Source organism: Camelus ferus, chromosome 6 (assembly GCF_009834535.1).
Source record: "Camelus ferus isolate YT-003-E chromosome 6, BCGSAC_Cfer_1.0, whole genome shotgun sequence".
In the NCBI taxonomy this organism is placed as follows: domain Eukaryota; kingdom Metazoa; phylum Chordata; class Mammalia; order Artiodactyla; family Camelidae; genus Camelus; species Camelus ferus.
In genome coordinates, this window is record NC_045701.1 from 5,881,979 (window position 1) to 5,896,403 (window position 14,425).

Consider the following 14,425-nt stretch of genomic DNA (forward strand, 5'->3'; position numbering starts at 1 on the left):
CAAATAAGAAGTGTGTATGTATGTGTGTGTGTGTGTGTGTGTGTGCACACATGTGTTTGTGTGTATGTTTGCGTGTGGAGTGTATTTTTCCCCAGTAAATCAACAAAGTGCACGGTGTCAGCATGAGGCTGGCAGGAGCGGGCAGCCTGTCATCAATGCCTGGCAGCCGGCGGTGCGGCAGTTCCAGCTCAGTTGCTTTTATGATTACCAAACCCGGGTACGGCAGGCTCTCAAGCATCTGGGGCAGGCATACGAGCGCAATCTGTCAGCCCTCTCTGAGAAAATGGGTCAGACTGTCAACCCTGATTGGAAACTTTTCTCCTAATTAAGCAAGCTCTGGCTAAACAAAAGTCCCTCCCACTGTCTCCTTAAATAGCCCCACCTTAAAAGGGCAGCCTCCAAACCCTCTGCCAGCCTCGGCAGCCTCGTCCTTTCTGAGTACGGTCATCTCAGGCACTCCATTTCTCTAAGACGGCAGACTAGTCAAATTTCTCCTCACACCCTACTGGCCCACGAGAGCGTGAGAGCTGCAGCCAGCAGACCCTTCTCTCCTGAGCTGCACCTGTGCTCTGGCCAAGTCGGCCGTGTTTCTTCCCCAAGCCTGCTGCTGGCCACATGTCACGTGATCATGCAACAAACCAATGTAGCCCACAAACTGCTAAAATGGTACAAAGGGGAACTGCAGAATACTTCCTAAACGTAGATATTTACAAAAAGCTACTAAATGAGATACAAGCGAGACCCATGTGAAATACTGAAGAGAAAAAAATCTTGAATTTGTAAAAATATTCTGTCCTCAGATTGCTTCATGAGTGCCTTTATGTTCTCTAGTAGATGATGTCATTCATATAAGATAATGTCTGTGTAACACCCAACCAGGTGACCCACACAAAGGAAAATCCTTGGTCATGTATCTAAAGACTGGCAAATGAGTGCCTAAGTTGAAAGTTTAAATATAAGATTTCAGAGAGGTAATATAGATTCTGTATTTTTTTTTTTTAATGATTTTTCGGATTATCCAACCAACAGTAAACCATGCTGATAGAGGGTTTTCCACCTACTAACGGTGGCTGTTTATTGAAAGTCAAATACCAAATACTGTTTCAGGTGTTTTATATGCATAGATAGAGAAACTACATCCTGACAAAAGGTCTTGGAAGAAAATATCCCACCTTATATGTGGAGCATGAGGCTCAGTGACATTAAGTAAGTAACTCACAGTCACAGCCAACAACTGAAGCCTCCACCGTGGGCTCCAGAAATCATGATCTTAGCCACTCAGCACCCCGGTCCCTCCAAGTCAGCCTTTAGTCAAAAGACAAACCACGTGATCAGTATTGGAGATCCCTTCAGACAAAGAGAGGAATAAAATAGCAGAAACACTCAGATGATGATAACAATGACCACAGTGGTGGCAGTCAGTTTTCTTAGAGACACCCAGAACCAATGAATGAAGGAAGGGGAGTTTAACAAACACACCTGGCGGGGCAGGGTCTGGATTCAAATCTAGGTGTTCACTTAAAACTTGACTTTCTTAAGATACAATGTAAGCTGCTTCTGCAAGTAATTCCAAAAGAGCTGTTCTAAAGATGTTCTCTGTTCCGGCAATAAGTACACAGGTGCATGGGAGGCAGCCATGATTTGGGGAAATGGTAACTGCTTCTTCTCTGTCCCAGAACTGTCACCAAGTAGCTGCATGACCACGGGCAACTCACCACTTCTCTAAGCTGGTCTTTCCACCTGAAAGGAAATAGGGTTCCTACCTACGAGTGTTATTGCTCAAATGAAGTGAAAACAGCGGCTGTCCCCTCATTTCTTGGGAATGACGGCATCAATACGAATATACAAACAGCAGTGGAATGTCTGAGTGCCTATCTGGCACCAGGTGGAGAAATAAAGGGGAGGGAAGGTACGCAGGTGCAGCAGGGACAGTGTCACCCAAAGGGCACTGGAACACCCAGGCTTCCTGAGCCCAACCTTTATGGTGAATCATCAACGACTAACAGTAACATCTCAAGTTTGTCGGCACACGAAGTTCTCAAAGTGTGGTACCAGGACCAGCAGCATCAGCACCACCTGGGAACCTGTCAGACGTGCCAATTTTCAGGCTCCGCCCCAGCCCTGTTGAATAAGAGGGTCTGGAGGATAAGTCCCAGCAGTGTGTTTTAACAAGGCATCTAGATGATTCTGACATACACTGCAGTTGCAGAACCACTGGCACAGGGGGCTGCAAAGCTCAAAAGCTGGAGTCAGAGACAAGAGATTTAAATCCAGACTCTAAGATGAAAGAGGCTGCGGCTTGGAGCACTGGTCAAGTTCTGGTTAACGGAGGTGATGACGTAGGTGGAAGAAAGCACTGGTTGAGTTGGGACATGGTTATGGAGGCAAGAAGTGGAGAGTGAAGACAGCATGCGAGAAGCACAGGAAAGGGTCTGAGGACCTATCTCAGCCCCACAGCACTTCTATGCTCCTGCACCATCCCCAGCAGCCTTCAGTGTAACAAGGGGAAATCGCCCAGAGGCTCAGAGACAGCTCAGGGCTGGGCAAACTCAGAGGTCCCTGGTTTGAAAGTTCTGGAGCCTGAAAGTAGTTAGTGGGGGGAGACACCAGCCTTAGGAGGCTGCTGCCAGGGGGAGGCAGTGAAGCCCCCACTGAATGTCATCACCACCCCGAACTGCTAGGAGCCCTCCAGGCTGTCAGGAGCATGGGGCAGAAGTGAACAGCAGAGAATCTCGGTGGGGTGAGGTGTGTATGTTGCGGGGTGTGGTGAGGAATAGGAGGTAAGTCAGAGCTGGTGAAAAACAAAAGCTGAAACACTTGCTTCATGGTTAGACTGAAAACAAAACCTACAGCCAAGTAATTCTGACAAAAGCACACAGAAGACCAGTTCCAAAGCAGGAATATGTGTTTGAACAGAGGCCAAGAGAAAAACTGACTTAAGACTTCCTACTGTGTCAAAAAGCTTTGCTTGTTGACAGAGAATTATCTTGAGTTTGTGAGGAAAATTTTCCACATCTACTCTTGAACTCTTCCTCAGAGAGTTATACCCTGGGTCGCCCTCTTTTCTCAGTGAAATATTTCTGAGGAACGTGCAAACAGGATGAGGGAGGCTTCCTCAGCCTGCGACCTCCCTGCCTGCCTGCGCCCGACCACTGGACCACTTCCTGCAGCACACAGTCATGGACCCTCTTCATCTGACCCCCAAGGCCGATAACCTTGCCTTTACCACATGGTATATAACCCATCTCAGTGAATGCAAGCTTTTATTACCTCACACACAGACTATTGCTACTGTCTTCTTAAAAGCCACATTAACTGTGAAAAACATCTGAAATATAAAGACAAGGCTAGACCTCAATTTATATACCTACCATCAAGGATAAACACACGGTAACATGTTGTTATATTTGCTTTACAAATGCGATTTCTCTTTCTGTTTTTAAAGGACTAGAGATTGCAGATTTAGCTGAAGTCCCATACCATCTTTCTTTCTCTCCCCAATGGTAGTCACTTTCTTCAAGTTTATTTCCACACATATTTTATCACGTGCCTACATCTCCTTGCATCTATCAACAATATATTCTCTTTCTCTTCGTATTTTTGTTTTTATTTTTAAAAAAATTTTTATCGAAGTACAGTCAATTACAATGTGTCAATTTCTGGTGTACAGCACAATGTCCCAGTCACGCATATACGTACATATATTTCTCTTTGTATTTTTAAATTCAACAGATCCGTATTCTAAAATGTCGTTTCCTCTGTAAAGTACTTTGGTGTCTTTGTACATTTAAATTTGTGCGCATGTGATAAACATGAAATGCTGTATCCTCATTGATTTTTCCATTCTGGATTACTTATGAGGCTGAATATTCTTCCCTACCTTTGTAAGTCAGTGGAATTTCCTTTTCTCTAAGTGCGTATCTGCTATCCTGATCTTTTTTTCTTATGAGATTTTATTTCTTTTTAAGTATTTTCTGGATATTAATTTGTTCTTGGCAGTATGCATTGCAAACATGGAAATTTCTTTTTTTCACTCTTAATTTGGTAACATCTTTTGCCTAATATTTTTATTTTACTTCAGGAAAGTTCCTCAACCTCTTACATCACCTTACATCAGTAAAAGTGTTTTAATTACTATTGCTTTGTAAGAAATTGGGATAATTGTGTGAGTCCTCCATATAATATTCTTCATATCTTCTCAAATATACACACAATTTTCTTGACACACCGCAGGTGAGTACCACTGCTGTCTGGACCTACGTGGTGATGAGTTGCTGTCATGTATTGATCTTTTTTCTAGAGATGGTGTTTTCTTTTAGTAGTTCTAATAAGTTTCTCCATAGACTGAGTGAATTACCTGTGTAGATAAACCTATGACTTGCAACTAATGACAGTTTCACTTTTCTAATCCTGAAATCATTTCTTTTTTCTTTCCTTATGGTGTAACTTACATATTACTTTTTTTCCATTGAAGTATAGTCAGTTTATAACATTGTGTCAGTTTCTGGTGTATAACATAGCAGTTTAGTCACACATACACACACATACATTCGTTTTTGTGTTCCTATTCATCATAGGTTACTACGTACGTATTACTTATTATCTGCCTCTCTGCACTAGAATACAAGTTCCATGAGGGCAGGAATGCTTTACTGTGCCTTTCATTGCTGGATCCTCCCTGTCTAGTGCCTACTGTGTAGAAGATGTCCAATAAATTATTTGTTGAACAAATGAATTTTGAATTCCCAGAAGAAACCAATTATAATTCGCAGTTATATATAAACTTGTCATGTCGGACTTTGCTAATGTTTTGCCAACTTTAGGGAAGGTCTCTGTATTGAGTTTAAAAGTTTTACATGGTCTATATTCAATTTTGGTATCTTGATTTTCTGCTAGTTCCAAGTTAAGGTGAGGAGGGCTTTTTTTTTCTCGTTCTGTTCTCTGAAAAAACCTGGGCCTAGTTTTTGTTTTGTTGTTTTTTTTGACGGGTGTATTTTAAACTCAGAAGATTATTTCTTTCAAGATTGTAGATCTATACAGATTTTCCACTTACCCATTTTTACCTAGATTTCCCATTTTTTGGCTTCAAATTTTCATTTCATTCTCTTCTGATTTTTAAAATCTCTTTCCTAGAGTCCTGCCCCATTTTCATTACCAATAATGTTTATTTTTGTCTTTTTCTTCTTTTGTTTTACTTGATCAAATTTCTCAGAGATTTACATTTTTTATTAATTTTTGCAACTGACGTAGTTCTGGGTTTTGCTAATTCTCCCCGTGACTTCTATTTCATTATCTTCTCTCGATTAAAACATTTTTTTCTTCTATTTGATCTTGTTTTACTTATCACTCCCTGAGGGTAAATTATTCCACTAAAATTGTGTATATCTGAAACTCTCCTTGTAATACTGTCTGTTTTTCCTTTTTATATTTTAAGCTCATGTTAGATGCATATAAGCTCAGAATTAATATATCACCCTGGCAAATTAGTCCTACTATCTTTATAATGACCGTTCTTTGTCCTTACAGTCTATTCTGTGTGACATTAGATATATAGCTTCTCTGGCTTTGATTTAACTAGTTTCTTGGTACATCATTTTCTATGCCTTTACTTTAAACTTTCCTGTGTCCTTAAATTTTAAGTGTATTACAGAAATAGTATAGAGCTGAACTTTAAAAAAAAAATTCCTCCAATATGTGTATTAATTTCATCCTGTATTAACTTACAACTTTGATTTACCTTACATTTGCTATGATGCCTAAGCTATTTAGAAGTATTTGTCAGATCTTAATTGACGTATTCTATTTACTGAACTTTATCTGGCTTTGTTTCCATAACCCACTCTGTACAACTACTACTGTATTGTCCAAGCTCTTTGCATCTCTTCTTCATCACCAACCCCTCTCCCTGACACACACACACACAAACACACTCTGGTTTGAAAGTTATACAATCTATTTCTATTCTTTTAGGTACCAATCTTTCCCTGCATTTTATTATGAAAAATCTCAAACTCACAGAAGGTTGAAAGAATTATAGACTGAACACTCTATACCCATCAAGAGCTATCTTTAACTTTATCACATATACTTGACTTAAGATCTAAAGTTTACTGGTACATCTAATCTTCTTTGATACAACAAGGTCCATAGGAGGCTTTGTACCTTGATCGCGTTTTTTTGTAACTGAAGTAAAGCTGATTCACAATATTCACCTTAAAATTTTTTTAAAGATTTTACTCCATGTACAGTTACTATGAATTATTGGCTATATTCCTTGTGCTGTACAATATACCCTTGTAGCTTATTTATTTACACGTAACAGTTTGTACCTCTTAATCCCCTACCCCTATCTTGACTCTGATCATTTCTTAAAGTTTTCTACCATGTTTTCAAGGGGACTAAAGTTAGCCATTTACAGTAGGTTTTGCTGTTCTCAATGTTGTAAGAGCTAATTCTTTAGATTTACTTTCTATTTTGCCAAATTCTTTGATTAACATTGCTTCTTGGGGGAGGGTATAATATTTCAGTGGTAGAGCGCATGCTTAACACACACGAGGTCCTGGGTTTAATCCCCAGTACCTCCATTAAAAAAAAATTACTTCTTGCACCACACTCTTGCCACCTTTCTAGAAACAATTATCATAACAGTCCCAAAGCCTGCACTGCAATTTTGAATTTTGGAATCCTAAATAGACTGTCCTTTATTGAAAATATAGTTAAAGGTACGATCTTGCTGAAATTAGAGCCACATTTTGGCTTTCCAAAATAACAATTTCATAGGTTTATTGCCAGACAGACTGTAGTCTCAAAAACAGGGAAGAATTAATTTATAATATCTCTGTGTTATCCTCCCTATACCTGGCACAACAGAACACACATATGAAGTCCTCATTGAGTCAACACCACACAGTATGCTTTCTGCAAGCGTCTTCTGAACACAGGAGAGCATAAAGAATTTCCACGATTATTGGATTATGTTGTTTATACTTCATGCTCCGATAAAAATGTCCCTTCCTAGGACTCTTTGGAGATGACCTGAAGAAAAGTGTCACATAGGTAAAACACATCAGATTGGACTTGGGAGAAGTGGCCGTTTCCTGGCTTCCAGCTTCCTGGTTCTGCACCTAATTTTTTTCCCTGACTCTCTTGTACCTGTTTTCACCATCCATAGGGCAGATGGGGGACATTCAATAATCCTTAAACCCTTGAAGGCTCTGAAAATATTTTAGTCTCTGATTTTCATTCTAAATAAACACTTTCACCAAGGTGGCACTGACCCCAGAAATCATTAAAGGGTCTGCAGAAAGGAGAAAAAAAAAATCTCATAAAAAGGTCCAGAGTAACTGCCATATGATCCAGCAATCCCACTCCTCGGTGTGCATCCACAAAGACTGAAATCAGTGTCTTGAAGAGGTACCTGCACACCCATGTTCACTGCAGTATTATTCACAACAGTTAAGGTATGGAAACAACTTAAACATCTTTTGATGCATGAATGGGTAAAGAAAATGAGTGGTAGGTATATACGATGAAATAGTATTCCACTGTAAGAAAAAAGGAAACCCTGCCATTTGTGACAACACAGATGAAACTGGTGCATAATATGCTAAGTGACAGAAGCCAGACAGAGAATGACAAATGCTATCTGGTATCACTTACGCGTGGATTTTTTTTAAAGCCAATTTCATGTTAACAGAAAATAAAATGGTGGTGTCCAGGGTCTGGGGGGAAAGTAAATGGGGGTCATGTAGATTAAAGAGTACAGATTTTTTAATTACAAGAAGAAGAAGAATCTAATGTACAGCATAGTATCTATAGTTAATAATACGGTACTAAGTACTTTAAAGTTGCTGAGTATTTAAGCATTCTCACCACATACAACCCCCAACTATGTGAGGTCATGGAGTAATCATTCTGTATGTATGTCAAATCGTCAAGTTGTATACTCTAAAAATATACAATTATAGTTGTCAATTATTCCCCAATTTTCAAAAAATTAAAAGAAATGTAATCATTAAACATGCCTCTATGTACCTCACCTACAATCTATGTGGCCACGGCCACAATCTCTGTCTGGCTTTAACTTCAACCAGGCTCTGTGACAAGTCCAATCTTCTATTAATTTTTTTTTCATTTTCTTTTTTAAAACTTTTATTCTATTGAGTTATAGTCAGTTTACAATGTTGTGTCAATTTCCAGTGTAGAGCACAATTTTTCAGTTATACATGAACATACATATATTCATTGTTACATTCTTTTCACTGCAATCTTTTTTTTTTTTTTTTTTTTTACTGAATTGTTCAAAGCTGACAGTATGTGTGAAAGGTAGATGGGGAAAAACATGAAGGCTGGCAAACACAGGCCAGCCACAGTCACCAGGGACAGCCCAGGCATCTTACTCTTGGATACTCTCCGACTATCCAACGTCCAGTCAGGGAAATGTGATCTTGTTGCTTTGATTAAGAGGAGACTAATGTGCTCAGGAAGTTTTACCTGTGCAGTATGTGCAGTCAAATACACAGTTAAACATCTACACTGAATCAAAATGCCTCATTACCTACACTAGATTTGGCCTAATTAAAAAGTAAAACAAATTCATAAGAAAATTCATGCACCGCAATGTTCAGAGCAGCACTATTTACAATAGCCAAGACATGGAAACAACCTAAATGTCCACTGACAGATGACTGGATAAAGAAGTTGTGATATATTTACACAATGGAATACTACTCAGCCATAAAAAAGAATAAAATAATACCATTTGCAGCAATATGGATAGACCTGAAGACTGTCATTCTAAGTGAAATGGGCTGGAAAGAGAAGGAAAAATGCCATATGACATCATTTATATGAGAAATCTAAAAAATAATAACAACAATAATAAGGACACAAATGAACTACTTATTATTTGTAACTTAGATGATTGATTTCTTAAATATGTGTAAGCACATCTGACTGTCCTTTATGACTGGATTACCGCATTCTGTTGATTCTTATTTTGTAGTTGGCTTTATTGCTTTGATAGCTATGTAAGTTTAAAAAGCTAAAGCTCTAATCTGTTCTTAGAAACAAGAATCAGTACATATATGTAAACTAAAAAAAATGCGCAGTATACTGTATATGTGTATTTACATGCAATATAATGTGCATGTGAAGTCGAACTATAATAATTCTAATAAAACTGAAAAAGGAAAGGAAAGGAAAGAAAAAAAAAGAAAAGAAAAGAGAAAAGGATAGAAGAAAAGAAGAGAAGAGAAGAGAAGAAAAAAGAAAAAAAAGAAAAGAAAAAAGAAAAGAAAGAAAAGAAGAAAAGAAAAGAAAAGAAAAGAAAAGAAAAGAAAAGAAAAGAAAAGAAAAAGTAACTGCCACCAGGCATAAAAAGCTTGTTTTAATCTGGAATCTGAGTTAGGATCCACATAACATGAGAGGCAGGGGCTCCATGCCACCATCTCAGAAATAAGGAAAGTGAACACAACTGCTTCACCTTGGCTACCTCCCACTATTAAGAGAAGGGACATCTCTGATGCAGTGTAGGTGTGCACCATCCCACAGGCCCATAAACAGCAGGAGACAGTGTAAGAGAGATACCAACGCTCTGATGCTGTTTGTAACCCTCACACAAGCAGGCGGAGGTAAACCACATTCACTGTGACGCAGTAGACACAACCAGTGACACTAGAAGTGAGACAAAGACCCGTGCAATCACATTGTTAAGTGCTTTCCTAATTTGGGTGCATATTGGGAGACCAGTGAAAGGGGCAACTTTGCCCTCAGAGTAGGAATCTCTTTGTAAATGATGTACATCCCAGCGTGGAAGTCAGAAGCTACTTGCAGAAAAGTTCTACATAATTGTTAAGAAGCCACTTTTCCTCTCTCTGCTTCTTCTTCTGCATGCATAGCATTAAAATAGACTGCTGTCTTAATTCAAAAGGGGGCCCTGAGAATTATGTGTCCGAAAGCTCAAGAGAAAAGGCATGAATGAAATGACCAGGGTAGCATCATCGTAGGCACCCAATGAACGGCTCACATTCTCAGCAGGGCCACCCTGGCTTACAGTTACGAAATCCTAAAACTAAACATTTTATTTAAAATTTTGGACTTATAAATCTTCTCTTCATTTTCTCCTGTTCTTCATCAGTCACTCAAAGAAACAGAAACAAAATGCTTCCTCCCTCCAGGGCTTAATTAGTTCTTGGTGTTATCAATTTCCGTGGCCATAATCCACAGATTTATGACACCACATGTATCTGAGGAGCCAGCTGTGAGGGCAGAACACAGGAAGGTGAAACCACTATAAGGCAGTGTGCACATGGTTTTCGGAAAGGCGACTGGGGTGTCACAAAACAGAGAAAGGCAGGCTTTCGCGGCTCCTGCAGGGAGGAAGCCAGACCGACTGGGTGGAAGTCCCAGAGGAACACTTGGCCACATGACTGGTTTGGAGAATACGGAACAAAGTGAATGACAGGACCTGCTCAGGGCCATTCTCAGACTCAAGGTCACTGCACAGAACACTGTAGGATAGAGCATCACTGTGGAAAAGCTTCCTGGAATTCATTAACCCAAGGGTAGAATTTTTTAAAGTAACAACTCAGTTTAGAGCCAACAGCATGTTGGCCAGGCATTCTCTGCCGCCAGGAGAGAAGTCAGATTCCCTTTTTACCTAGGGGCATATGTTGGTCCCAGTTACCTGCCACCAAAGTGACAGTGGGCTCAAGGGCCAAATAAGCATTTATGTTATCCTCTCCTCTCAACACACTCGGACACATACAATGGATAACCTACTCAGTGCATCCCGTGTTGACATAACCTACAGAAAAGCTGGCGCGCGCCCACCCACCCCCAGGCGGCATGCGTGTCAGGTCCGCCCTTGCAAAGCCTCCACAAGCTGCCTTCTAGGGGAGCAGGATACTGATCTGGTTAAGACTCTCTGCAGTGATTTTTGCGGCTCAGTCGAATGTTCCATATGACTTAAGAGGAAGCTGAAGAGGGAAAAGGTGGGGAAAAACATAAAGGAAAAAAATGTTATCAGAGGAAGAAAAATACAAAATCCTTGGAGAAGCCCAGATCAAAACAGAGGGGAAGATGACCTCAGACAAATAGCAGCCTGTGGGTGGCTGGGCTCGTCTGCTGGGCATTTCTAGGAAACCCAACCCTCAGGCCCACGTTCGGTGGGGCCATGAAGAATCGGGAGTACTGAATCTGCAAGTACTGAGCCAGAAAAAAATCACTCTCATCATTTTATAAAACAGAACCAGTGACCAGATGGGTGGAAAGAGTACAGACAGTTTTAATGCATACATCACACTGTCAGAGCAATGAAGATTTCAGAAGATTGTAACAAAGAATGTGAAGCTCTCTTTCATACTCTTTTTCTAATACTGGAGTCCTGAAAAGAAATTAAAGATGACAAAATTTGGCCTGGTATAAAGAAGGGATGTTCTAATGGACAGAGGCTTCAGAAGACGGAGGAAGTAAGTTTCTCAGCTCCAGAGACAGCCTGGACAACAGCAGGGGAGAGCCGCTGCAGACCCTGTGGTTTAGAGGAAACCACATGCAGCCCGAACGTGGAGCAGGTCGTCTTCACGGCCACCCCAACTCTGAATTTCCAGCCCCTCGCTTTCCCCAAGGTCCACAAAATTCATCATATACTCAACTGAGTAAGAGCTCACAATCTCACGACTGATTGAGCCTAGTGTGTGTACTCTGCATAGCTAGCTCAAAAATAAACAGTGAAAAGGAGAGAAGAGAAAAAAGAAAAACAAAAGGTCACTTACTCTAAGAATCCAGGCTTGTGTTTATGCTCCACATGAGGTCCAAATTGTATCTGGGCTTGAAATCCACCAAACTCACAAGCTTTCTCAAAGGAGACAGGGTGGGAGCCGTTCAGGATATCGTCTCGAGCCTGCAACACAAGAGGAAGTAAAAAGCATCAGGGGCTTGTGGGGGAACGACACCTTCTCTCCATTGCCATGTTCCTGCGTCCAAGTGTACGTACCCTGTACCCTCTCCGTGGAACGAGGGGAAACATGCCAGCCAACCCAGAGTGGTACATTCAGGACAGCAGAGCAGAATTAAGGCAAAGGGAAAACAAGTCCTTGCCCAAAACTGCCTACAGATAAAAGGCAATTCCAGCAACATCCAGTATATTAAAACTAAAGCTGGAGTATAACCTAGGGAGGTAGACGTGATCATGAAAATTACAGAGGCAAAGGGAAAGCCTTGTAAAATGACCAGAGTCATACAGGGAGAAACCGAAATAACACTGTATTTTTCATGTTCCTAAGTGATAAAGCTAACAGACAAATTATCTAGAGGTAAAATCAACCCAATCCCATCCCAAGATACAGAGAAAGAACAGACAAGAACTCAGTAAGGCAGACATTTAGGGAAAATGATAAGCAAACGCGCAGTCCTGGAATCCGGAACCCACTGTATCTGACGTCATTCTCCCATGTCCAGACCCTTTTTATTTCTTTTCTTTCCCTTTTCCTTTCTCTAGTTAAATGGCCCCAGAGCACTCTCCAATGGACACTCTAACCTATGGCTTGAGCCTTCAACCAACAGGCATTTTCCTGTTTCCCTGATAGCTCCCTCCCTCCAGCCTTCCAGCCTCTTTCCTCCCACCCTGTCCCTCCTTCCATCCACTAACTCAGGGGTCAGCAAACTTTTCCTGTAAAAGGCCAGAGAGTGAGCAAATTAGACCTTGCAGGCCCTGTGGACTCAGTCACAACTACTGAACTCTGCCACTGGAACATGAGAGCTGCCACAGACAGTAAGCAGACAATTATGTGATACATAAGGGGATTTACCAACATGTAACATGTAAACCAATGAGCTGTGTCCCAATAAAACTTTATTTACAAACACAGGTGACACCATGGGTGCACTTTGCTGACTTCTGCATGACTTCTATGAGCAGACAAGTAGATACACGAAAGGCAAAGAGGATGGGGAAGAATGAAAAAAGCAAGAAAAGGAGAAAGATGGATGTTTTCCTTCAGCCAAAAGAAACCTTGGGGACCAACCAGGGCAAAGCCCACCTCTTACATATTAGGTCATTGCAACTCAGATAAGTTAAATGACTTGTCTGAGTTTAAACAATGCGTTAATGGTAAAGACATAAAAGGCTATTGGGAGAATATCTTTTAGTTAATGAGAAGTACTATTTTCTGACCAATATTCCCTTGTACTCTAACATGAGAGCTAAGAAAGCCGTAGGGCTGCAAAGCCAGGCTGAGCGAGACGGTTCCGGCCACCAGGACCCCAGCTGGGAGGCCAACCAAAGGCCATCCCCTGGATGGCCGGCAGCTCCCGGTGGACGTCAACCTGCACCACCACCAAACGCGGAAACTGCATGCCCCAGACACGGGCGGAGGCCGGGCCAAGCTCCTGCCGGCCACAAGCCACAGCTGGAGCTTCTAGGAACCTCACCGCCCTCAGCGTCGGAGCACGGAATACGGTACCTGGACATAGAGCAAGTTCAGCTGCACGGGGTCTCTTGAGTCCACGTTCTGATCAGAGTAAAAGAACTTCCGTCTCAGCAGCAACGTCTCATTTTCATCCACTCCTTGTTCTCTGAACGTTCGGCTGTGATCCAGCCAATTTACTGCAACACAAGGCGACATATGAAAGAATTGCATCTAATTTTCCTCTTAGTTCAAGGGGGTTAACCAAAATAGGGGCGCTCTACAGATGCAGGCTTCTAGAATGCTGATACTTAGTTACAGTTACTTCTTACATCAGATGTGAGCACGTGTACCCTGTGACACAGCAAAAGGAAAATGAGAGAGAAGTTTGCAGCCATTCCTAAGTTAGTAAAGCCCCGCAATGAATTGATAATATGCCCCTTCCTTCTGGCAGGGCGGGGAATAAGGAAATCACCAAGACAACCACGTTAGCATGATCCTTTAAGTCAAGAGTGATCTTCAGTCTGATCAGGTGAAATAATTTATAAACTCTGAGCATAATGAGTTACTACCTCTAACCTTAATGAGGAAAAGAGGAGGAAAATGAAAATAATTAGGGTGAGGGGAGGGCAGGACTAAGGAGTGGGGGCGGCAGAATCCCGCCCATGGCCCAGCTTGACTCTCACTCAGAAAACACTTGCCTGGTGCTCAGGAGCACAGGAATAGTTCATTCCTCTACACACCCCACAGCTCTCATTCCTATACTCTTCCCTGGGCTTCGCACACACACTGTGAGGAAGTATTTCTTGCAAGCCTCCGCGGATTGTAAGTAACTTTAGCACAGGGGATGTGTTGGATTGATCTCATCTCCCACAATACCTCGGAGAGTGTCATGCATGATCTAAAAATCCTGAGGATTTGTCTACTAAGGTCTCATCTGGAAAGAAGCAACTGGAAATCAAATCAGGCAAAAAAAAAAAAAGACAGAGAGAGAGACAGAGAGTCGGAGGAAATGAAAT

The 14,425-nt window shown here is 41.3% G+C and overlaps 1 protein-coding gene across 6 annotated transcripts in view; it reads right to left on the reverse strand.

The window, feature by feature from the left end:
* TLN2 (talin 2) overlaps positions 1-14,425 on the reverse strand; it is a 396,032-nt gene that overhangs the window by 152,530 nt on the left and 229,077 nt on the right. For all 6 annotated transcript variants that reach the window (XM_032481038.1, XM_032481036.1, XM_032481034.1 and 3 more), the window contains 2 exons: positions 13,464-13,606; positions 11,775-11,902 (listed from right to left, as the gene is read on the reverse strand). In XM_032481038.1, the coding sequence (XP_032336929.1) occupies positions 11,775-11,902; positions 13,464-13,606 (271 nt within the window). The remainder of the gene's footprint in view (positions 1-11,774; positions 11,903-13,463; positions 13,607-14,425) is intronic.